The 25,589-nt window shown below is 39.4% G+C and overlaps 1 protein-coding gene across 2 annotated transcripts in view; it reads left to right on the forward strand.

Moving 5' to 3' along the window:
• The window catches only part of FMN1 (formin 1), a 429,632-nt gene that overhangs the window by 177,893 nt on the left and 226,150 nt on the right, over nt 1-25,589 (forward strand). For both annotated transcript variants that reach the window (XM_030814363.1, XM_030814364.1), the window contains one exon: nt 9,768-9,829. In XM_030814363.1, coding sequence (XP_030670223.1) covers nt 9,768-9,829 — 62 coding nt within the window. The remainder of the gene's footprint in view (nt 1-9,767; nt 9,830-25,589) is intronic.

Raw genomic sequence — 25,589 nt, forward strand, 5'->3', positions numbered from 1 at the left:
GTTATTGAACAACATAGTAGGTTGATTCATTGATAATTCACTTCTTTTTTTAAAAAAAAAATCAGCTTTATTTTTAGAGTAGTTTTAGCTTGATAGAAAAATTGAGCGGAAAGTACAGAGTTCCCTCTCACCGTCTACTGCGCACACATACCACAATTTTCCTTAGTATTAGCATCCTCCATTGGAGTGGTACATTTGTTACAGTTGATGACCCAATACATTACTATTAACTAAAGTCCACAGTTTACATTAGAATTGGCTCTGTACTGAACATGGGTTTTGAATAATATATGACCCGTATCTACTGTTATAGTAGCATACAAAGTAGTTGCACTGTCCTAAAAACCCCGTTGCTCCACTGATTCCTCTCTCCTCCCAAGGCCTTGGCAACCACTTTTTTTTTTTTTTATTATACTTTAAGTTCTAGAGTATGGCCTTATCCTTTTTGAAGAGGCAGGGTGAACCCCGGCCACCCCAAATTTGATTCAGATGCCAATATTGATGACCACAGATGCATTATGTGTTTGCACACACACAAGGGCATGAAAAGGTTTATTACTCACATGATGAGACCTCTGGGGAAAGCAAGACAGGCCTCTTAAGCTGGTCCAAAAATGACTTGCAAGAGAAAGTGTAGAAAACTGGCTTGGGGTTTTTATGGTGTTCAGCAGATAGCACTGGGCTATGGCTTGTGTGGGCAGTGGCTTGTGTAGTTCAAATCTCCTATGTCAAAGCCTTTCCTATCAGATTGCCCACATGTGTGGGACACTGGGGAAGAAGGAGGGGTGAGGCTTAAAAACTGTCAGCAATCAATCATCAAACAGTGGAGTTAGATTTCTTATTGTACTTTTGCTAACATATGTGTGGTTGTTGAAGGCCCACTGATAAAAAGGTGTTGTATCAACATTACAGGTAATGGCCTCTCACCAGCTGCTAGCCTGAGACACCCAGTTAAAAAGCTCTGCTGGCAGCTGTTGACTATTTTCTCTTTACTTCACTGCCTTTGAATCTACCTCCACGGTTTCTGACAGACATAAAACTGGTTATGCTTTCTTCAAACTGCACAGTTACTAAGGACTGCATTGTTTATAAGCATCTGGAAGGGAAATAGAGGACCTGCAGTGCACCAAGACCAGGCTGCACACTTTGGTTTCATAAACTTGTTAAATATGAAAGCTCACATTTGATTTTATTCTTAGGTTTTGGAGTAAATGACCTGTGACTCTGCCTTACATGAACTGTGACTATTTTTGTCAATGTTAGAAATGGTTGGAGAAGCTTTGTACATTCACTCATGGATAAGTTTGTTTGAATTTGTATTTATCTGTCAGTAATTAGTATATTTTTTCAAATGTCATCCTTTATGCACCAGCTTCTTGAAATTTGATACATATTTATACTATTTTTACTATTATTTAATTTGTTATTTTAATGAATTTACTGTTTTTGCTTAAATAAGCCTTATTAAAGCAGTGGTTCTCAAACTTTGCTTTGTATCATAATCACTTGGTAGGCTTGGTAAAGCAGCCTCAGAGATTCCAAGTCAATAGATCCACCGTAGAGGAAAGAATTTGCATTTCTAAGATGTTCCAGATGATGCTGATGCTCCTGGTCCAGGGACCAAACTCCGATCAACACTGTCTGGAAAGCATTATCAGTGAAATCATGGGTTTTATGTGTTAGTTTGATAATTTTTTCCTAATGCACATTAAAACATTTAACTGTCAAAATAAAAAGTTCAGATATCTACAAAAAATGACCTTGCTGGAGTGTGTGCTAAGCTTTGGAAGCACTGACTGAGTATCGTCCAAGTATAATTCAGAGGAATGTTTTTTTCCTTTTAAGTTACATATGTACTTGAAAATATAACAATGTGAAGTAGTGGGTAAAGGCCAGTGAGAGGCACAGGCCGGACAAATCAGGATCCGTGGGTAGGAGTAGATCCATGTTTCCTACTCAGTGGAGAATTCAGAAAGTTTCTAATTCCTAACTGTACATAATCCAGTTTTGCCCATGTCATGTGCGTGTGTGATGCGGTGGAGGCTTGGATATATGTGTAAGAAAGAGCGCATAAATGGCCGGGCGCGGTGGCTCACGCTTGTAATCCCAGCACTTTGGGAGGCCGAGGCGGGCGGATCACGAGGTCAGGAGATCGAGACCATGGTGAAACCCCGTCTCTACTAAAAATACAAAAAAAAAAAAAATTAGCCGGGCGTGGTGGTGGGCGCCTGTAGTCCCAGCTACTCGGAGAGGCTGAGGCAGGAGAATGGCGTGAACCTGGGAGGCGGAGCTTGCAGTGAGCCCAGATCGCGCCACTGCACTCCAGCCTGGGCGACAGAGCGAGACTCCGTCTCAAAAAAAAAAAAAAAAAAAAAGCGCATAAATGAAAATCAGATTTAACCAGAAACTAGTAACTACAGGCCCTGAAATTCCTGTAGAAAAGATGGACGAATCATAATCACAGAACTTGTTGATGCCAGCCATTGAAATTCACACGATTCACTCTAACCCCTGGCTCGTCAAACCTCCCTGTGATTAAAATTAACATTCCCCTTTTACAGAGTTATGAAAAAAGTTGCCCCAAGTTTACAAGTGATTCTAGTAATGGGATAAAGCAAGCAACTTTTAAGTTTATAGAGGTTTTGTGTTTTGTTTGCATCTGCTGCTTATGCAACCACAAGGACAGCAATAACAAAAACAAGGGAACAAACAAAAACTCTGCAGAGCCAGCACAGGTTGTTTGGGTCTGAATGATATTATTGGCACTTACTAGCATGTGGTTTTAGGAAAGTTGTTCAACCTGAGGAGAGGAATTTTCTCATCTGTAAAATAAGTCTTGATATGATAGAGTCTACCTTTTAAATTTGATGTGAGAATGGCAGGAGTTAATCTGTGTGAAGTGCTTAGAACTATTCCTGAAAAATAACCCTCAATAATGTTATCTGTACCCATATGTAATTAGGTAAACTCATTTAATAAGTGATGGACTTCAGCAGTGGTTACTACATGCCTTCTGTGTTTGTGAAATCATCTGTAATTCTGCTCTTCACAAATTGGAGGGCACAAACCTTGTAATGACACCTGGCAGAAAGGATATTTTGTTATTGTGAACTGATCAAAAAGGAAGGTTTGTGCAACATAAAGGGAAGGAACCAATTAGCCAAATACTAGACTAGAAAGAGTTTTATTTCTACAGAGAAAGTTATTTCATTTTTTTTTTCTCCAAAATGTTGAATCCTGCCAGTTAGGAGCCTTACTCCTTTCTCTGTCTTTGATGGGCTATATTATTGTTTTTAAAAAGACATTCTTTAGACTTGTTTCTTGTGGAATAGATTATTTAAATTGATTTATTAACTTCCATTAGGGGCTGATGTGACTTCAAATGAGTCTGCCCTTTTTAACCTTGATGTAAAATTCCTGTTCCTCCTTTTCACACATTTATAAGGTACCAGAGCTACTGAATACCGATGCTAGGGTCAAGTTCTCTTTTTAACAAATACACACATCCTTGGTCTTGAGTTGACACCTCTGCCTCCCCATCCTCACACACTCTCAGGCATCTGCAAGCCTCAAGAAGCATCTGGGGGCAGGGGGCTGCCACTAACAAGATACATTTGGAAAGCACTTAGTTTTGACTCATGGACATTATTCTGTAACCTTTATATTCTCTTACTACTCTCTTGTGAACTCTCAAAGTGAGCGTTCACCAGTGCCGGTAGTAAAGGCATTAGCTTCCTCCTTCTACATGCTGCCCAAGGATTCTGTCATCCTTGTTGGGATGGGAGTGTGTTTCCTGCCACCCGTCACACTGGGACTCTTGGTAAAAATATTTGTTAAAGGAGGAGATGAATCATGCTTTCCTAGATGTTAGCTTTGCAGTAGTCTCCTTCATCGGTTTGTTAGTGAGTTAGTCATAGCGATATCTGTCACACCCATATAGGTACAATATACACAAAATGAATCATTTCAAAATATAGTCTGCATAATTTCTATTTAGAATGTAGATGCTATTCTCCAAGGACATCAAGTTCACAAGAAGCTTGGTTTAAGTAGCCTTCCTTTGACTACTTTGTAGAAGCTTGGAATTGGTTAGGGTTTAGATATTTATCATGACATGGGTTAGGACTCAACATTTACACAAGATTTAAACTTAATAAGTCACTTTCTGCTTCTTATTTTATGAATTCAAATATTCTGTTTTGCCTATATTGATATTTGAGAAAACGAATGTAACCAATTTTCAAAAGAGAAGTATTTTTTCTTTTATTTTAATGTTAGATATGCATAAAGATAATTTCATAAAACATATCCAGTTTAAAGAAAAATTTTTCATTTAACACCCATATAACACCACCTCCTTGCTCAATCACAACCCAACTTGGTTCATCTTCTGGAAACCACCATTCTTCTTAGTTTTGTTAATATTATTGCTTGCTACTCTTTCTTTTTTTAAAAATAAAAGTTGCATTTATTCAGCTTCATCATCAGACTATTACATTTAGCAATTGATCGCATGGGTGCAAAAAAACCACTGTATTAAAACCCTTTGCTGGAATGCTTTATACTTTCCACAGAACAGAAATTAAAATAACCTGTTATATAACTAATCATAAATATGGTCCTTAACTCTTTTGCCCATACACAGTAGTATTGTATAAAACATGTCTTCTTTGTAGCAGCTAGGCCCTGTGGCACCACTGTGCTTTGCTGAGTTCACAAACCTGTTGAAACCTATAGCTTCCCTGTCACTTCTCCGGCTCTACTCCCTTGCCAAGCTTTGTGTTTCCTGGCAGTAATTAAAATCTTCTGCCAGTGCCATAGCTAGTGCTACCCCTATAACCTCCTTGGTTTTGTGGTTTGGTGAAGTACTGGCTTCCACCATCATAGGAACCAGAGCTTTTGCCTCCAAAGTTTTTTCCCTTCATAGATCAAAAATTTGAAGACTGGTAGTTTTAATTGCCAAAATCATTGTAGCTTCCACCACCTCCAGTATTGCTCCCATCATTACCAAATCCATTATAGCCATCCCCACTGCTGCCATATCCTCCACCACAGCTGCCACTAAAGCCGCCATGACCACTGAAGTTTTCTCCATAACCAAAGGTGTCGTTCCCACCAAAACCACCTCCATGGCCACCACGAAAGTTTCCAGAACTACTTTGTCCTCTTTGGCTGGATGAAGCACTAGCCATCTCTTGCTTTGACAGGGCTTTCCTACCTTCACAGTTGTGGTCATTCACAGTATGGTATTTCTGAATGACAGTCTTATCCACAGAGTCATGGTTGTCAAAGGTTACAAAGGCAAAGCCCCTTTTCTTGTCACTGCCTCGGTCAGTCATGATTTCAGTCACTTGCGTTTTTCCATACTGTTGAAAATAATCTCTTACGTGATGTTCTTCAGTGTCTTCTTTAATGCTACCAAACAAATATCTTTTTCACATTTGAGTGGGCACCTGGTCTTTGAGAATCTTCTCTTAGACAGCTCTCTTTGGTTCTACAATTCTTCCATCTACCTTGTGTGGCCTTGCATTCATGGTTGCATCCACCTCCTCCACAGTGGCATATGAGACAAACCCAAAGCCCCTGGAATACTTGATGTTTGGAACTCTCATTACCACACAGTTCTTGAGCGTTCCCCATTGCTCAAAATGGCTCCTCAGGCTCTTGTCGGTGGTTTCAAAGCTCAGCCCTGTGATGAGGATCTTCCACAGCTGTTCAGGCCCTTTGAGGGACTCTGACGTGTAGACATGATGGCAGTGGGAAGAGAGACAATGCTTCCTTTGGTGCTGTCCACTGACAGAAAGGTTGCTTTTCTTCATAGTTTTGTTATTTATATATGCCTGAGGTTAGGATTGTTGGTTAAGAAAGCATGAATATCTTTAACTTTATTAGAAAATACCATTGTTCATAGTGATGATACCAATTTGCACTCGTGCTGTAAGTGAAGTGTATGGAAGTTTCCATTGTTCTGCATCTTCACCAATGCTCTGTTGTCAGACTTTAAATATTCCTAATTACTAATAAGGAGCACCTTTTAACATAGTTATTATTTGTATATCATCTTTTTAGAGTGCGTGTTGATGCTTTTTGCTCATTTTTCACATGGGCTTCATTTTCTATAGTTTTGTAGGATGCATTTATATATTTATACTAGATCTTGATTGATGGTGTTACAAGTATATTCTCCCACTCTGTAGGGAATGTTATCTCTATTGATGATAGATTGATCTATTGTCAATCTGTTTCTCTATGGTATATTTTAAGAAAAATAAGTTCTTAATTTTAATGTAGTCAAATTTATCAGGTTTTTTCCTTTATATATATTGCTTTGTGAATATTAAGAAATCCTTTTTCTATCCTGAGGCTGTAAAATACTATGCTATATTATCTTATAAAATATTTACAATTTTGCTTTTTACAGTTTAGCACTTAATTGACTTCGAATAGATTATAGTATAAGGTTAGGATCCAGTTTTGTCTTTTTTCATAACAAATGAACAGAATATTAATTTTTTTCGCAGCCAATAGTTATTGAAAAGATCATTCTTTGTGTAAGTAATGATCTTCAGTGCTACTTCTGTCATATTATCAAGTGACCCTAAAATCATGGTATCTTTCTAGACTGTCTATTCTATCTTATTAGCCTATTTGTTTATCCCTGTGTCTGTACCATGCCACGTTAATTACATTGTAAGAATTAAAAATAATTCTCATTAGGAGGTAAGGTAAGTCGTCTTAACTTAGTCTATATTTTCATGCATTTCTTGGCTCTTATTGGCATTTTGCACTTTCATGCTTCCACATGCATTTTAGAATGGGCTCCTTATATTCAAACAAAACAAAACTCAAGAAATTTTGAAGGAATCAGTTTGGGAAAACTCACACCTTTACAATGTGAAGTCTTATAAATCGAAAACATGTCTTGCCCACTTGTCTTTCTGCGTTTTTTTTAGTAAAATATGTCAATAAAATGTTGTTATTTTCTTATAAGAGGTCTTTACATATTTCTGTTGAGTTTTTTCTGGGTATTTTGTATTTTTAGAAGTACTGTAAGTGTTATGCTTTCCTTTTTTAAACTGCTACTATGAGGATTTTTGTATATTTTTGTTCGTAATACCAAGCAACTCTGCTAAACATACATATTCTAATATTTTATCAGTTTGATCTTTTAGATTTTTCTAGATGTATGAACATAGAGAATAATACCTTCCTTTTTCTCTTTATAATCTATGTAGATTTTGTGTCTTTTTTCTCATCCATTACATCTGCCAGTAGCACTAGAAAAATGATGAATATCAACAATAGTAGCAGGTATCATTGTGTTATGCTGAATCTTACAGGGAAAATATTTACCAATATAATATTTAATGTCAGATTTAAAACAAATTAACATCCTTTTTTGGTGTACTGTTTCTTGAATTTAATGTGTATGGATTCATGTAACAACCACCATAATCAGGATAGAGAATAATATCTAATATCATTATCCCTAAAATTCCTTTGCTTGCTGCCGCTTTGTAGTCAACCCCCTCCCCGAACCCCCATCTCTAACCTCTGGCAACTACTACTATAATCTGTTCTTAATCCCTCTAGATTGTCTTTTCCAGATGTCATATAAATGCTATTGAACAGTGGTTGGCCTTCTGAGACTGACTTCTTTCACTCTGCATAGTGCCTTTAAGATTCTTCCATGTTGGCCAGGCACTTTCAGAGGCCAAGGGGGGGTGGATCACCTGAGGTCAGGAGTTTGAAACTAGCCTGGCCAACATAGTAAAACCCTGTCTCTACTAAAAATACAAAAATTAGCTGGGCATGGTGGTGGGCTGTAATCCCAGCTACTCTGGAGGCTGAGGCAGAAGAATCGCTTGAACTTGGGAGGTGGAGGTTCCAGTGAGCCAAGATCGTGCCATTGCACTTTAGCCTGGGAAACGAGTGAAACTCCATCTCGAAAAAAAAAAAAGATTCCTCCATGTTGATGCATATATTCCTCTTTATTGCTGAGTAGTATTCCATTATATGGACATACCATCATTTGTTTATGCATTCACCCGTTAAATTAAGCATGTTTACTGGCTCTGAAAATTATTCTACTTCCTTGATGAAGCTACTTAATGTCTCTATGCATTAGTATCTTCATCGGTAATGGAGACAATAATGGTACCTACATCATAGGGTTATTGTGGGGATGAAATGAGTTGATAAAGTAAGACTTAGAATAATGCCTGATACATTGTAAATAGTCAGCAAATGAAATCCATTATTATTGTTTTCAATATTAGCAAAGACTTTGAGGTAGAAAATAATTTGACAAGTTCAAGGAATGGCAAGAAAGCCAGTGTACGTGGAGTATGATGAACAAGGGGAAGAAGTGGTATGAAATGACAGGGAGAGATATGTAGGAACCAAGACATGCAGTCTTTATGGGCTGCAACAGAGAGCTCTGATTTCACTCTAATTGCGTGAAAAACGAAGGATGAGATGATCTGGTTCATGTCTATGTAGATCACTCATTCTGCTTTGGTGAGAATCAGTTAACAGTGGTGCTAAAAGTAGAAGCAGGCACCCTACCAGAAGTATACTGCTTTAATGTAGCAGAGATGGTGGTAGCTTGGATTATCGTGGTGCTGGTGGGGATAATGACAAGTGGTCACTACCAGACCATTCAAGGTATGATTTGGATTGAGAACCCACAGAACTTTCTGATGGATTCGCAGCTCAGTGGAGCACCTTCCCCACAACAGTAGAGGTCTGTCTAGCCATAATTATCAGCAGCAACACTACTTTTCTGGCATGGCTTTGCCAATGATTTCCTTCATCCATTTTTTAATTAAAACACAAACTTTCATGCCTGATTTAGGAAATCTGCTTGGAGAAATAGCCTGGCTTTCACACATATTTAAATGAGGTCAAACTACTTCTTGCTTACTCATGCTCATGACCCCAAACACAATTGTAAAATAATTGGCTTATCTCACAAAAATGTGTGCTCATAGCATTTTGTCTTGTGGTTCTCTGCAGCCTGTGTAGTTCCATGACCCCACACACTTAGCGTTTCTGCTGGAAATAAAGTTGTCTTGACAGCTGCATGCTTAGCCAGCAGAATGATAGTTTTAGTGGTTGGCTGAAGTTCTTGTGTACACTTGGGACTTATTGTTGAAATAAACATTATTAGATTCATATTAAAATTGGACCAGAAATTTATTTTTGTCCTTTCAGCCTCAATTCACCCTAGAATCTCTCATCCAAATGACAAATAGTATTGACTTTCTGAGATAAAGATTAAAATCAGCCCTGGGTGCTTACTTAGCCTTGCATTCAAATGGAGATTTTCTTTTTCTTTTTTGAAACAGAGTTAAAAATAGAGTGCTCTGATCTCACATAGAAAGTTTTCTTTTGTTTCCTGCCCTGTCTGCTCTTAACACGTCTGTATTTGTCCTCTGTGGGGACTTAATTTCCAACTCCTTAAATACAAACTCCTGACCCAGTGTTTATCTGGAACACACTCATCATCCCTTTTTTTTTCTTTTAACCCTATCCCATCTGCTTAATTTGTGTCTTTTCATAATTCAGCGTTTGCTAAAAGGAAGGCATTTACCTTTTACCCTGAACTACTTGTCCTATCTTTCTGCAATTTTTAACATCTCTTGTCAGGTTGATGTCAGATTGTGGTATTTATTTTAGTCAGTTTATTTCTAAGAGGACCACTAGATAAATTATGTGCTTAGTTTTGTACTTCTCTGTAATTGGCTTCTTTTTTGATTTTACAGAATACCAAGCTGCTATTTTACACTTGAAGAGGGAGCACAAAGAAGAAATTGAAAACCTGCAGGTATACCTCTTTGATGCTACTGAATGGGTTCTATAGAACTGACACTTGGTTTTCTCCTATGCTGAAGTAAATATTCCTCTTGAGTTGAAGTGTTAAACTAGACAGCATCGCATCTTGCAGCTGCCAGTAGGCACTGTGTCTATACAGGGAATCTGAAAAGCCTCGGATTCTGTTTTTAATAGAATTCAGTTTCTAATTTTAAAAAATACCATAAAGGCGTGTGATTGGATTGGAAAATGATTATTTTATTTTTAAAGCAGAAGAGAAGATGGAATCGACTTCTACTGTTATATAAAATATAGTAGTTTTTTTTTCTAGGTACGATGGAAATTATTTTTGTTCAGCTTCCTCTTGTTCAGGTATTCATGTCTGTATGTTTCTTAGCACATCCCTGCAATATGATGTGATGCAGATTACAGAATTTAAGGAAGGAGCCCTAGGAGGTGGAGGAGGAGTTGTTCTGAGCCCTTCCGTATCCCCAGAGAGTGCTGGGAAATTGTTGACCTGATCCTCCTTTGTGAAGCCGGGAATGACTGAGGGATCATTTCCCTTGTGCTGCCATCTAGTTGACATTCCTGGTGTTTGGCATTTGCTTGTAGTGCCTGTGGCAGAAAGTTCAGAATCTTAACTTCAAATAACTGGATACTGAATCAGGCACTGAGACCTGTTTACTGATGGCTGCAATAACCCCCTGCTTCAGGAGAGAATGACAGCAAAATTTCAGTAACATTTTTTTCCTCATTTAATGTTAACTCATGACTTGCTAATTTAATCAATCTGTGGATCAGACATTTCTTTTCTAAAAATTTGTTAATTTGCAAATAGAAATTGTATATATATGGTATAGACATGTTTTGAAATATGTATAGTGGAGTAACTAAATTGAGTTAATTAATATATACATTGCATCACATACATTGCCTCACATATTTATCATTTATATGTGGTGAGAACACGAAAACTCTGCTCTTTTAGAAATTTTACAGTATATAATACATGGTTATGAACTATAGTCACCACGTTGTACAGAAGATCATCTTGAATTTATTTCTCACATCTAACTGAAATTTTGTCTCCTTTCATCAACATCTCCCTAATCCTTCCCCACCTTTTACCCCTCTCTGCCCCAGCCCCTGGTAACCACCATTCTACTCCCTGTTCCTGCGAGTTCGACTTTTTTAGATATCTCACATAAATGAGGTCATGCCGTGTCTGTCTTTCTGTGCTTGGCATATTTCACATAACATAATGTTCTCTAGGTTCATCCATATTGTAGCAAATGACAGGGTAATTTTTTTCCTTTTTAAAGGCTAGACTATTCCATTTTGTATATAAACCACATTTTTTTTTTTATCCATTTGTCCATTGATGGACACTCACGTTGATTCCACATCTTGGCTTTTGTGAATAACGCTGCAATCAACATGAGAGTGTAGATATCTCTTCAACATACTGACTTCACTTCCTTTAAATACATACCCAGTAGTGGGATTTCTGGGTCATATGGTAGTTCTAGTTTTAATTTTTTTGAGGCGCCTCCACACTGTTTTCTACAAACTACTTTACATTCCCACCAACAGTGTGCATGGGTTCTCTTTTTCCGTATCTTCACCAATACTTGTAATCTTTTGTCTTTTTTGGCAATAGCCATTCTAACAGTTGTGAAGTGATACCTCATCGTGGTTTTAGTTTGTGTTTCCCTGATGATTAGTGATGTTGGAGCATTTTTTCATACATTGGTTGACCCTTTTGTGTGTCTTCTTTTGAGAAATACATTTTCAGATTATTTGCCCATTTTTAAATCAGGCTGTTTGTTTTCTTGCCTTTGAATTCCTTAAATATTTTTTGTATATTAACCCCTTATCAGATACATGAAAATATTCTTCTTTTCTATGATTGATAATGCGCTTTGAAAAATAACTGAGTCGGTGTATTGGATTATATGTTATGTTATTGCAAGTAGCAGAAAATTATTCGATAAGTAGTATGGTGTATGAATTCAAGTCCTACCCATCCAGCAGAGTTTAAGTAGTTTGGGAGAGAAAATGAGTCAATTTCACAAAGAAACAAAAAAGTGGAAAAGTACCTCTGTCTCCTAGAAGAAAAGGAGAGGAGGAGGTCCTTATCTCCCTTGTTACAAAGGGAGACCTCTCTTTCTTTTTCTTTGTTCTGATGTGAAAAAGATTCTCAGCTGCCTCAGAGGAGCTGAAATTGGTGGGGGATAATTTAAGACACAGATTCCTAAAGAGGGCAGGAACAGAAGTGATTCTGTAAGCAGAAGTTTTGTTAACAGCCAAGTTGTAACAGTTAACCCTAGCTTTCCACAAACTGTAGACCAGCCTGGCTAGGACTTTGACAGTGGAATAATATTCATGGTAACAGAAGATGGTTACAGTTTTTTAATTCTTGCTGTGCTAGGTATTGTTCTAAACACATTATCTCATTCTGTCTCTGCAAAAGTCTTATGATCTTATATATCTCAAACTAAGAAAAGATTGGAGATGGAAAAGAGGAGTATATGGAAGAAGGAAAGTATATTGTGATCATGATCTGCACTTAAAATACAGGTTAGACTAAGGTGTGATTAACAGTAGTAAAGATTAAAAATGTTCCAAACTATACTTTAGATTTTTAAAAACCATCTGTAAAAAAATTATCTGCTCTTTTGATGATATTAGTACACTTAAACAACTGTTTTTGCCCCACGTTTATGATTTTTACCTAATTGCTAAAGCCGTGGCCACCATGGCTCACTATTGCCATCTGGGTGGTACATCCGATTTATACACTTAGCTGTAGTTTTTTTTTTTTAAATATTATTATTATACTTTAAGTTTTAGGGTACATGTGCACAACGTGCAGGTTTGTTACATATGTATACATGTGCCATGTTGGTGTGCTAGTGCTATCCCTCCCACCTCCCCTTACCCCACAACAGTCCCCGGAGTGTGATGTTCCCCTTCCTGTGTCCACATGTTCTCATTGTTTAATTCCCACCTATGAGTGAGAACGTGCAGTGTTTGGTTTTTTGTCCTTGCGATAGTTTGCTGAGAATGATGGTTTCCAGCTTCATCCATGTCCCTACAAAGGACGTGAACTCATCATTTTTTATGGCTGCATAGCATTCCATGGTGTATATGTGCCAAATTTTCTTAATCCAGTCTATCATTGTTGGACATTTGGGTTGGTTCCAACTCTTTGCTATTGTGAATAGTGCCACAATAAACATACGTGTGCATGTGTCTTTATAGCAGCATGATTTATAATCCTTTCGGTATATACCCAGTAATGGGATGGCTAGGTCAAATGGTATTTCTAGTTCTAGATCCCTGAGGAATTGCCACACCAACTTCCACAATGGTTGAACTAGTTTACAGTCCCACCAGCAGTGTAAAAGTGTTCCTATTTCTCCACATCTTCTCCAGCACCTGTTGTTTCCTGACTTTTTAATGATCGCCATTCTAACTGGTGTGAGATGGTATCTCATTGTGGTTTTGATTTGCATTTCTCTGATGGCCAGTGATGATGAGCATTTTTTCATGTGTTTTTTGGTTGCGTAAATGTCTTCTTTTGAGAAGTGTCTGTTCATATCCTTCACCCACTTTTTGATGGGGTTGTTTGTTTTTTTCTTGTAAATATGTTTGAGTTCATTGTAGATTCTGGATATTAGCCCTTTGTCAGATGAGTAGGTTGCAAAAATTTTCTCCCATTCTGTAGGTTGCCTGTTCACTCTGATGGTGGTTTCTTTTGCTGTGCAGAAGCTCTTTAGTTTAATTAGATCCCATTTGTCAATTTTGGCTTTTGTTGCCATTGCTTTTGGTGTTTTAGACATGAAGTCCTTGCCCATGCCTATGTCCTAAATGGTATTGCCTAGGTTTTCTTGTAGGATTTTTATGGTTTTAGGTCTAACGTGTAAGTCTTTAATCCATCTTGAATTAATTTTTGTATAAGGTGTAAGGAAGGGATCCAGTTTCAGCTTTCTACATATGGCTAACCAGTTTTTCCAGCACCATTTACTAAATAGGGAATCCTTTCCCCATTGCTTCTTTTTGTCAGGTTTGTCAAAGATCAGATGGTTGTAGATATGTGGCATTATTTCTGAGGGCTCTGTTCTGTTCCATTGGTCTATATCTCTGTTTTGGTACCAGTACCATGCTGTGTTGGTTACTGTAGCCTTGTAGTATAGTTTGAAGTCAGGTAGCATGATGCCTTCAGCTTTGTTCTTTTGGCTTAGGATTGACTTGGCAATGCAGGCTCTTTTTTGGTTCCATATGAGCTTTAAAGTAGTTTTTTCCAATTCTGTGAAGAAAGTCATTGGTAGCTTGATGGGGATGGCATTGAATCTATAAATTACCTTGGGCAGTATGGCCGTTTTCACAGTACTGATTCTTCCTACCCATGAGCATGGAATGTTCTTCCATTTGTTTGTATCCTCTTTTATTTCATTGAGCAGTGGTTTGTAGTTCCTTGAAGAGGTCCTTCACATCCCTTGTAAGTTGGATTCCTAGGTATTTTATTCTCTTTGAAGCAATTGTGAATGGGAGTTCACACATGATTTGGCTCTCTGTGTGTTATTGGTGTATAAGAATGCTTGTGATTTTTGCACATTGATTTTTTATCCTGAGACTTTGCTGAAGTTGCTTATCGGCTTAAGGAGATTTGGGGCTGAGACGATGGGGTTTTCTAGATATACAGTCGCATCATCTGCAAACAGGGACAGTTTGACTTCCTCTTGTCCTAATTGAATGCCCTTTATTTCCTTCTCCTGCCTGATTGCCCTGGCCAGAACTTCCAACACTATGTTGAATAGGAGTGGTGAGAGAGGGCATCCCTGTGTTGTGCCAGTTTTCAAAGGGAATGCTTCCAGTTTTTGTCCATTCAGTATGATATTGGCTGTGGGTTTGTTGTAGATAGCTCTTATTATTTTGAGATACGTCCCATCAATACCTAATTTATTTGAAAGTTTTTAGCATGAAGCGTTGTCGAATTTTGTCAAAGGCCTTTTCTGCATCTATTGAGAGAATTGTGGTTTTTGTCTTTGGTTCTGTTTATACGCTGGATTGCATTTATTGATTTTCGTATGTTGAACGCTTAGCTGTAGTTTTTAAACTATTCTAGCAGTCACAGATGGACAACCCTCAGTAGGAAACCAGCAACTCTCTTCTCTAATCTGACCCAAAGAAGTGTTTCATTTGGCAAACACAGCGTTTTAAAGATTGAACTAGGAATAAATATTTTAAAGTATGGAGATTTTTATATAAAACCTGGATTTCTAGCTGCTTCTTTAAAAATTGGAGAAGCTGGCAACAAAGGACTTATTTTCTTGTATGACTTCAACCTGCTGGGGCTAAGTTGCAGGCATTCACTTCCACCAGGATGCATGACCTCTCATTTGCCAGGGTGCCCTCTGGGCCACTTTACCTGCCTGATTAATTACCCCTGTACTCTGGATGATACTGAAAATAAAATGAGACAACTGTTTTGGCATCAACACAATCAAAATAGATGCCATTCGTAAAACGAACAGACAAAAACCCAGCCTAGCTGTACTTGTGAGTACTCACTGAATATCACCCCTACCTGTTTTGTTCCACTAAGTAGCGGTCTCATCTTTTGTCACAGACCTAGTGGAAGATAGTGAGTGGGAAAACTCTGTTGGTGCTTTACATGTGATTTCCATCGGCTGCTATCGTTGTCTGTTAGATTTTCTTTCTCCATGTACGAGTTATGGAGAAGTCAGATATGTTTCCAGACTTCTTCAACATGCCTTTCTAGAATAAGAAGAGTTTCATGCTTTTAAAGTACAAAAGAAAAAGTGATTCATTCTGTCACCATGTACAAGAATTGATAAGTATGACATTTAGGTCTTTTTGGAATGTTTTCACAGAATTTAAAGAAAACAGCATGATTCAATAAGCAGAGAACCTAAATAAGCAGAGAACTTTCAATTTTGTTTTAACCATACACTTGAAGGGAAATCACTTAATTGTTCAGTTTCTCCCACCAGCAAAACGCAAGCCCTACCACCTAAAATATTTGGATTGGACAGTTGATTATTTTACCCCGTAGTTCCATGGCCAGTAAGTGGGGGAGCTTAGGGTTTTTTATTCCATGTGTGCTCTGCAGCCAGCATTTGTTGAGTGATGCAGTATGGAAAGGGCACAAGGCTGGTCCTGCTACTAGCTTTTCAAAAGGTGTAGCAGGCTGCATGCGCGCACCACCACAGTCCAGCCTGAGCGATGGAGTGAGACTTTGTATCAAAAAAGAAGAAGAAGAGGAGGAGGAGGAGGAGGAGGAGGGGAAGGCAGAAGGGAAGGGGGAGGAGGGGGAAAGTCCAATGCCCCAAATATGTCCTCAACCAAAAAAAAGCACAAAGACCACTCTAAACTCAAGTGGGGCGGGGGGGAGGTGGGGAGGGGGAGGAGGAAAGTCCAATGTCCCAAATATGTGCTCAACCAAAAAAAAAGCACAAAGACCACTCTAAACTCAAGGGACCACTCTAAACTCAAGGGAGGAGGAGGGATGGGGGATGGGGGAGGGGGGGAAGGGGAGGAGGAAAGTCCAATATCCCAAATATGTGCTCAACCAAAAAAAAAAAGCACAAAGACCACTCTAAACTCAAGTGAGGAGGAGGAGAAGGGGGGGAAATGGGGAGGAGAAGGGGGGAGGGGGGAGGAAGGAGGGAGGGGGAGAAGGGGGAGGGGGAGGAGGAGGTGGTGAGGGGGAGGAGGAAAGTCCAATGTCTCAAATATGTGCTCAACCAAAAAAAAAGCACAAAGACCACTCTAAACTGAAGGGACCACTCTAAACTCAAGGGAGGAGGAGGAGGGAGGAGGGGGGATGGGGGGGAAAGGGAGGAGGAAAGTCCAATATCCCAAATATGTGCTCAACCAAAAAAAAAAAGCACAAAGACCACTCTAAACTCAAGGGAAGGAGGAGGAGGAGAAGGGGGGAGGGGGGAGGAAGGGGAGACGGGGTGAGGAGGCGGAGAGTGGGGGGAGGAAAGTCCAATGTCCCAATCTGCTCAACCAAAAAAAAAAAGCACAAAGACCATGCTAAACTCGAGAAGGAGGAGGAGAAGGAGAAGGTGGGGAGACGGGGAGGAGATGGGAGGGGGTGAGGAAGGAGAGAGGGGGGAGAAAGGGGGAGGGGGAGGAGGAAAGTCCAATGTCCCAAATATGTGCTCAACCAAAAAAAAAGCACAAAGACTACTCTAAACTCAAGGGACCACTCTAAACTCAAGGGACCACTCTAAACTCAAGGGAGGAGGAGGAGGCGGGAGGGGGGAGGAGGAAAGTCCAATGTCCCAAATATGTGCTCAACCAAAGAAAAAGCACAAAGACCACTCTAAACTCAAGGGAGGAGGAGAAGGAGTTGGGGGGGTGGGGGGGAGCAGGAGGAGGAGGGGGAGGGGGAGGAGGAAAGTCCAATGTCCCAAATCTGTGCTCAACCAAAAAAAAAGCACAAAGACCACTCTAAACTCGAGGAGGAGGAGGAGGAGAAGTGGGGGAGGGGAGAGGAAGGGGGGAGGGGGTGAGGAGGGGGGAGGGGGAGGAGGAAATCCAATGTCCCAAATCTGTGCTCAACCAAAAAAAAAAACACAAAGACCACTCTAAACTCAATTGAGAAAGAGAAGGGGGGGAGATGGGGAGGGGAAGGGGGGAGGAAGGGGGGGGAGATGGGGAGGGGAAGGGGGGAGGAAGGGGGGGAGATGGGGAGGGGAAGGGGGGAGGAAGGAGGGAGGGGGGAGAAAGGGGGGAGGGGGAGAAGGAGGTGGGGAGGGGGAGGTGGAAAGTCCAATGTCCAAAATATGTGCTCAACCAAAAAAAAAAGCACAATGACCACTCTAAACTCAAGTGAGGTGGAGGAGGAGGAGAAGGGGGGAGATGGGGAGGAGAAGGTGGGAGCGGGGGAGGGGGAGGAGGAAAGTCCAATGTCCCAAATATGTGCTCACCAAAAAAAAAAGCACAAAGACCACTCTAAAGTGAGTAGAAGGAGGAGGGAGATGGGGGAGGGGGAGGAGGAAAGTCCAATGTCTCAAATATGTGCTCAACCAAAAATAAAGCACAAAGACCACTCTAAACTCAAGGGAGGAGGAGGAGGAGGAGGAGCAGGAGAAGGAGGGGGAGGGGGAGGAGGAAAGTCTAATGTCTCAAATATGTGCTCAACCAAAAAAAAGCACAAAGACCACTGTAAACTCAAGTGGGGGGGGAGGAGGAGGAGAGGGGGGAGGAGGGGGGAGGGGAAGGAGGAAAGGCCAGTGTCCCAAATATGTCCTCAACCAAAAAAAAAGCACAAAGAAACAAAGACCACTCTAAACTCATGGGGGGAGGAGGGGGAGGTGGAGAGGGGGAGGGGGAGGAGGAAAGTCCAATGTCCCAAATATGTGCTTAACCAGAAAAAAAGCACAAAGACCACTCTAAACTCAAGTTGCCTAATTACGAGAAATAATACTTGTTTGAGTATGTGCTATGTAACTGGTACCATAGGGTGTATATCATATTGAACAACCCAGGAAGGGTGGCATCAGTACAGTTAATATTATCACTGTTATTATTCAGTTGCTAAAACTGAGAAAACTAAGTGTCAAAGAAGCTGATTAATTTCTCAAGGTCACAGTGCAAGGAGTTGAAGTCCTAACTTCAAAACCCCAGTCCTTTCTCATTGTCATTCTGCATCATGCATAAAATAATATCTTGGACTTTGATAAGGGAAAAGATCAACTACACAGAGAAATGATCTGCCAAATAGTGATAATGATGATTTTCAATTCCTGCTCCTAAGCAATCTCAAAGAGGTAACTTATTAGTATTGTTACTGCGAGAATCAATTTTATTACATGCCTTAATAGGACATACCTAAACTGTTTCTACCCAGCTGTCATTAACTTGCTGTGCAATGGCTACCACTTAGAAAAGTTTCTCAAACCAGTGAAACCATGTAAGGTAAGGTGCTGCCTTTTCAAAAATAAAGTTAGCAGAATTATCCCAAACTGGAAAATGAAGGAGGTGATGCCAAGTACCATGAAGTGAGCATAAACTCTCAAGGCACAGTTTGCTAAATGAAGGACGCACTTGGACAAAACTGAAGAATTATGTTGTGGATATTATAAATGACATAAAACAGTGAAGTCATGGGAAATGTCTGACCTGCAACCACTCTCCCACTGGAGATTTGAATGGCAAAATCATCCAAGTACTTAATTTAAGTAAAGGTGTATAAACATATGTGCCAGAAATTGATTCATTTAAATAATCAATAAATCTTTGCTTTTGAACTATAAGGGGAGGTAAATGTAAATTGCTACACTTTTTTTTTTCTTTTTGAGACGGAGTCTTACTCTTGTTGCCCAAGCTAGATTGAAATGCTGTGATCTCGGCTCACTGCAACCTCTGCCTCCCAGATATAAGCTGTTCTCCTGCCTCAGCCTCTTGAGTAGCTGGAATTACAAGCATGTGCCACCACCCAGCTAATTTTTGTATTTTTAGTTGAGGCAGGGTTTGGCCATGTTGGTCAGGCTGATCTTGAACTCCTGACCACAAGTGATCCACCCGCCTCGGCCTCCCAAAGTGCTGGGATTACAGGTGTGAGCCACTGTGCCCGGCCGTGGATTTATTCTTTAAGGGTGACTTGTCTGTGATCTTCCTGCTATTCTTGTGCCTGTGTGCTTTATATCAGGGTGGTCTAAACCAGGTTTTCCCAGTGATACTTTGAAATGCCTCTTGACAAAAAGTTTTCATGATCAAATATATTTGAGAAATATCTATTGCTGTGTTTGAGCTTTACCACATACAGGAAAGAACTATAAAGAGAATACCATATAGCTTGTTTCCAGCATAATCCTTTTTCTCCAAGAAACCTATTGTTTGGGCTACTACCCTAATTGATTAATATAATCTTATTTTCTCAGTATATAATCCACTTCCTGAGTTCAGGTTACATCCTTTATTTATTATTTTATTTTGTTTTTGTAGAGATGGAGTTTCGCCATGTTGCCCAGGCTGGTCTTGAACTCTTGGGCCTGAGCCATCCGCTCACCTCTGCCTCTCTCTCAAAATGGTGGGTTTACAGGTGTCAGCCACTATGCCCAGCCCTAAATTCCTACTATTTACACCACCTCCTTTTTTTTTTTTTTTTTTTTTTTTGAGATGGAGTCTGGCTCTGTCGCCCAGGCTGGAGTGCAGTGGCAGGATCTTGGCTCACTGCAAGCTCCGCCTCCCGGGTTCACGCCATTCTCCTGCCTCAGCGTCCCTAGTAGCTGGGACTACAGGTGGCCGCCACTACGCTTGGCTAATTTTTTGTATTTTTAGTAGAGACGGGGTTTCACAGTGTTAGCCAGGATGGTCTTGATCTCCTGACCTCGTGATCCGCCCGCCTCAGCCTCCCAAAGTGCTGGGATTACAGGCGTGAGCCACCACGCCAAGCCACCACTTCCCATTTTTAACCTTTTAGTTACTTGTAGAAGTTCTCTTTCCTAGTCAGCAGGTCTCTAGTCCATCTACTTGCCTCTGGAGCAATGTGTTCAGGTTTTCAGTTACACTCTGAATGTAGCCCTCTGATCTTCCAGTGTCTTTTCAGATGTGTCACTCCCTGAAGGGATGCAGCTCTGGAAAGATAAGTGAAACTCTGTAGGATGCCCAAATCTTTATGACAAAAGGGAAGCCTGAGCATGGGATTAGTAGGACTTCTTTGGATCTCTACTTCTTCAATTTTGAAAAAGGAAGAAAGAAGAATAAATGCCCTTTGTCTGGCTTGTGAGGAGCTGGGTAGCTTAAGAATATCGTTTTTGACCAACACCTTAAGCAGTTTGAAAGTAGAGGACTTGGAAATGACAGATTGTTGTATCTGTTTTTAACTAATGTTCTTTGGGTTGTGGGATGCAAGACAAAGAACCAGCCAACAGTGACATTTCCTTTACGGGAACCTTTTTCGTTTACCCCATTTATCACATGCATATTTTCTAATTGAGGGGAAACTTCACTGAGCGATGGCCTCTGGCCGGCCCCTGCTCATTGTGCAATGCAATCACATTTCTAGTGTGGTAACTCCCACTGCAAAATGATCCAAGGATCAATGCCAAACTGAAAATTAACTTACATTGTACCTTTTTGTCCCCAAGAGAATGAAATGGTATGCTGGCCTCCATTAAGAAAGACTTGTAGACTTCCTCATTTTACTGTCTCCAACACATTCCACTGATCCATTTCTAATAGTTTACACATTGCTGTAGAAACAGAATTGAGTGCAGACTCTATTTGAGCTGATACAACGAAGTTTATAAAGACATAAATCCCGAGCCTGTTCCATTTTTTATATTCTTCATTATCAACACAATACATTTAAATCTCTTAATTCACAGATAATACTGTGAGGGAAAGGGAATAATTTGTAGGCCAATAAACAAAACTTTCACAAGTATGAAATACGATGATTTCATAAAACCCTTATGGTATTCCCCTAAGTGCTGATATTAGTGTAATTCATTACTGAGATGCCAAAAAGGAAAAAATAGAAAATATTGAGAAATATGTTAATTCATCATTTCATTGTGACTCTGAAATGTTGTGAGGTTACTAGATTTGCTGGTTTACTAGTGTTGAGATTCCTCTTGGGTGACTGGCTACCCAGAATCCAGTAGATACATTTGGACTTGAATTTTCATGGAAAAGGAGCCCTTTGTCTCAGCCTTCAAGATACTGTCTTGCCTTCAGACAATTCAGATATAGAAGGAGGCTGTTGTAGAATGTTCATTGCTCATTTGTATCATGGGGGCCAATGATGGTTTTAGACATTTCCTTCATGCACCATCAGCCTTCAGTCATTTCTGCTGAGTCTTAATCTCTGAACATGAGTTAATACAGGTGGAGCAAGACAGTTTTCTTTTTACTGCAAAAGTTTTTTGACTTTAGGTGACAGGCTACTGCTGGAACCGGTGACTTTCTGCGTGTTGGCCATTGCTTTTGACTCTTCATGAAATAGGAGAAAGCATGGTAGAGCACCATGGGGAGTGTTTCCCTCTTTCCAGACTTGTCCTGCCTCATTCAATAATTCTGTAAATTCTATGCAATCACACATCACTCTTAAATATTAGGTTCTTCAGCTGTAAAGTAAAAGCATTGGAGTAGCTGGTATAAGTTTCCTTCTAGCTCCAAAGTTCTATCATTTCTGGCCTGGGAAAAGAGTGGGCCCCTGCGTCTATCCCAACTCAATCCAAAAGTCCTAGGAGATTTTCTTTTCCCATTTTACCTAGATCAGTGCTAGGCAACTAGCTGAAATTTAATAAATAGTTTTTAATTGATCTGACTGGACACTGCTAGAAATTTTTTCATGACTCAGTATTTAGGTAGAAGGCTGTTTGGGGGATACCATTAGGCAAGCTGCAGAATTCTTAAATTTGTGATACCATCAAATACAGCCCAGAGACGTTTATTCATTGAGCACAATAACATTTAAAAAGTTCCTTTGAATAATTTTCAAATAAAGCATGTATGCTCTAGTTGCCAAAATACTGCCCCACATTTACTATCGTCTTATAGCCAGGCTCCTCTACTTAACGTTGATTGCCTGGAGCCTGTAGGCATCTGAGATTGTGACTTCTGGTATAGAAGATTCTGGTATAGAAGATAAAGAGGCTGAGTAACATTTATTTTTTTCATGAACATATGGATACAAAGCAAAATTCCTTGAGCTTTTAGATATTTATGGACATTTACGTTTGTTTCTTTTCTTTTCCCTTTTCTTTCCTTCTTCCGCTTTCCCTTTCTTCCTCTCTTCTGTCCTTTCCTGAAAGGGCTATTGATGGAATTGAAAGGGCAGCAGCTTTGGGAAGTGTAAGTGAAAGATGAGCTCTTAGTGTAAAAAATTGGGTATGGTCTGTGTTCCAGAACATTTTCAGGAAGGCATGGTGAGAGATTTTGTTGACATGAGAGATTAAATGCTGAGCACCCCATGCTTTTTGACTTAAATGGAGATGTTTATAATCCTAGCTACTGAGAAGGAAGTACCAGCTCTGTGCCAGGTACCATGCTCAGTGCTTCATATAAATAATTTCGAACTACCTGAGACCCAGCAGAGTCAAGTGCAATCTGAGCTTTCACAGCTTGTCAGTAGGATGGCTAGATTTATCAACCAGGTCTGCCTGGTTTCTAAATTTGATGTGTATTCACTGTCTAGTATAATGGTTTTTTAACTTTTAATTTTTTCTCTCGTCCTGTGTCAAAGACCTGTGCAGATCATCCTTTATTCCTACCCTGTACAAGCTCCCCACATGATAAAAAAAAAAAAGACAGTGATATATCTGTAGTGTTGGGATAGAGAAAAATAAGCAATAGAGTTCTTTTATTTCACTGGTTTCAGAAATAAGGTGTTCTGTTCTCCCTACTGAGGTACAGAAGAAAGGAGCAGGTGGGAGATTTCTCTTTCCAGCTTTATTTCTCATAGCTGGTCCTGAGCCCAGTTTGAGGAAGTGCCTCTAATACTTGTCACCATAATTTTGATGTTTGCCTGTATTTATCTTAGAGATTTGAAACCTGAATCTCATAGAAGTTAATTTCCAAGATTGTAAATTGGGTGAGAAAATACTGTGGCTAAACTTCTATGCAGCTTGCCAGCTCCTTACTTCTTCGTTACGATTTTTGTAATTTGAACATTGGGGCTCAGCTGTTCTTTAACTTTAATCTTCTCCAGTATAGTCCCTGATACCCAACACTGCTGATTCCTTAACAGGCCTATGGGGTGATACACCTGTGTGCTCTATGCTGCCACCTCCTTGTATGGTGTGTTCATGTGTGATAAATGGTACTAGTTGCTGCTTCTAACAAGTCCAGCCTCGTAGACTTTGGAATTCATAGTGTGAATTTATTGTGTTTTTGTGTGTATACGTGCATAACATTATGTGTGCTTTGACCATTTCACTGCAATTTGTTGTAGCTTCATCTGTGTCCTGGAGGAATAACAATAATAATATTTGGTATGTATTGAGCATTTACTGTGTGCCAGTCTTTATATATAAGGAATGAATGAGCTATTACACCATTATGAGGTGGCCCTCTTACCCTGTACACTGAACTGCCTCTGGAAGATCTTAAGAGTCCTTGCCTAGCGAGAATATTCCTGATGTGACTTTGACTCTGGATTGACCTTTGCCTCTGATCTATCTTTGGGTGGATATTTGTCCTTAGGAGTGATGGCCCTTAGAATCAGAACATGCTGAAGCATAAACTCATATAATGAAGTCAAGTGACCATTCATTAAACAAAATGCAATGTAACCCTAGGCAGGATAGTGGGATAGAAAAACAGGCGTGTAATTCTCCAGGAGTTTGAATCCTGTTTCTGCTGTCTACTAGATGTGTGGTCTTGAAGAAATTATTTAAACTTTTCTGAGCTTCAGCTTCTCACCTTTAAAGTGGGTGTGACAATGTTGTAACTTGGTCATTTTGACTGATTACAACTGTTGGGATAGCTTAGGGTGGGACTGGGCCACAATGGCATGTGGTAGATGACCAATCTATCATAACTATTGTATTTATTATGAGGAGCAGCATGTTTAGTTTACTGTTAAGTCTGTGGCTGTCAAAGTGTATTTTTTGATGGTAAAGTTTGTTCAATGTAAGCTATGTGCCGAGGTAAAAGAGAAACATTCCATATTTACTGTTACATCTAATTCTCCAATGAGCATTGCTTTTAATATGTTATAAAAGTATGATGTGCTTATTTCCATTATTGCCTCTTCCTAAGAAATATTACTGTTGCCATGGTTTTATGAAGGAAACATCTGAATATGTATAAGCAGCCTAAGAGTTAAAACACAGATCTGGGGAACGGTTCTGAGTAAGATAATTGCGTGTTAAAATTGTTTTTGCTGTAAAGACAAATTTTCTAAGCTATAATTTCATGTACATAACTTGGCTTCTTACACTTTATCTTTCTTATGATCGGTAAACACCAATTGAGCACGTGTCAAATACAAGAGATGTGCTAGAGATAAAACATCATTTAGTAATGACGGTAATGATGATGATAATAACAGATAACATTTGTTGCATATTGCTATATGCCAGACACTACACTTAGCATTTACCATGGATTATTTTATTTAATCCTCATATAGGTTCTGTACTCAGAGGATTTACTATTTAGTTGGGAAAACAGAATTTATACCATAAAGGCTAAGTAACACTCAGCTTACACTGAGGACCTAATATTACGCAGAGACTAATGGAGGGAGAGACTTTTTGAGTGTTAACATTTTTAAATTATCAACTTTTTACAGAATTTGCTGATGTTAGGTCTCAGATCTCAACTAAGATTCTTTCCAAGACTTAGATTTTCTGATTGTGGCAATTTCATACACTATGTCGGAAAGCTGTTATAGGTGTCTGTGTAATACACTTCTGCTTATTTTGTTTTGATACAATATATGGCATGACCTATATCTCCTGCAAATTGGTATAATAAACATAAACTATTAATTGAGAAATGTGTTTTGCATATGTACATATATATATGCTTCTGTGTGATAGGCTATTTTACAATTACTTTGGGAGTCATTCCACAGTCTCACCACTGGAGGTCAGTTTGACCCTTTTTTTTCTTATCTTTCTAGCTATATTTTCTTTTGATGATTGAAGCACATTCCAGTTTTATGCTAAGAGTTTTTGCTTTAAACACATGAAAACTCATTGTTAGTTTATTTTACAGAAAAACATACACAGCAAAGTGCACATAAGTCCATACTCACAGCAATGCTTAATCTACTT

This window comes from Nomascus leucogenys, chromosome 6, assembly GCF_006542625.1.
Source record: "Nomascus leucogenys isolate Asia chromosome 6, Asia_NLE_v1, whole genome shotgun sequence".
NCBI lineage: Eukaryota > Metazoa > Chordata > Mammalia > Primates > Hylobatidae > Nomascus > Nomascus leucogenys.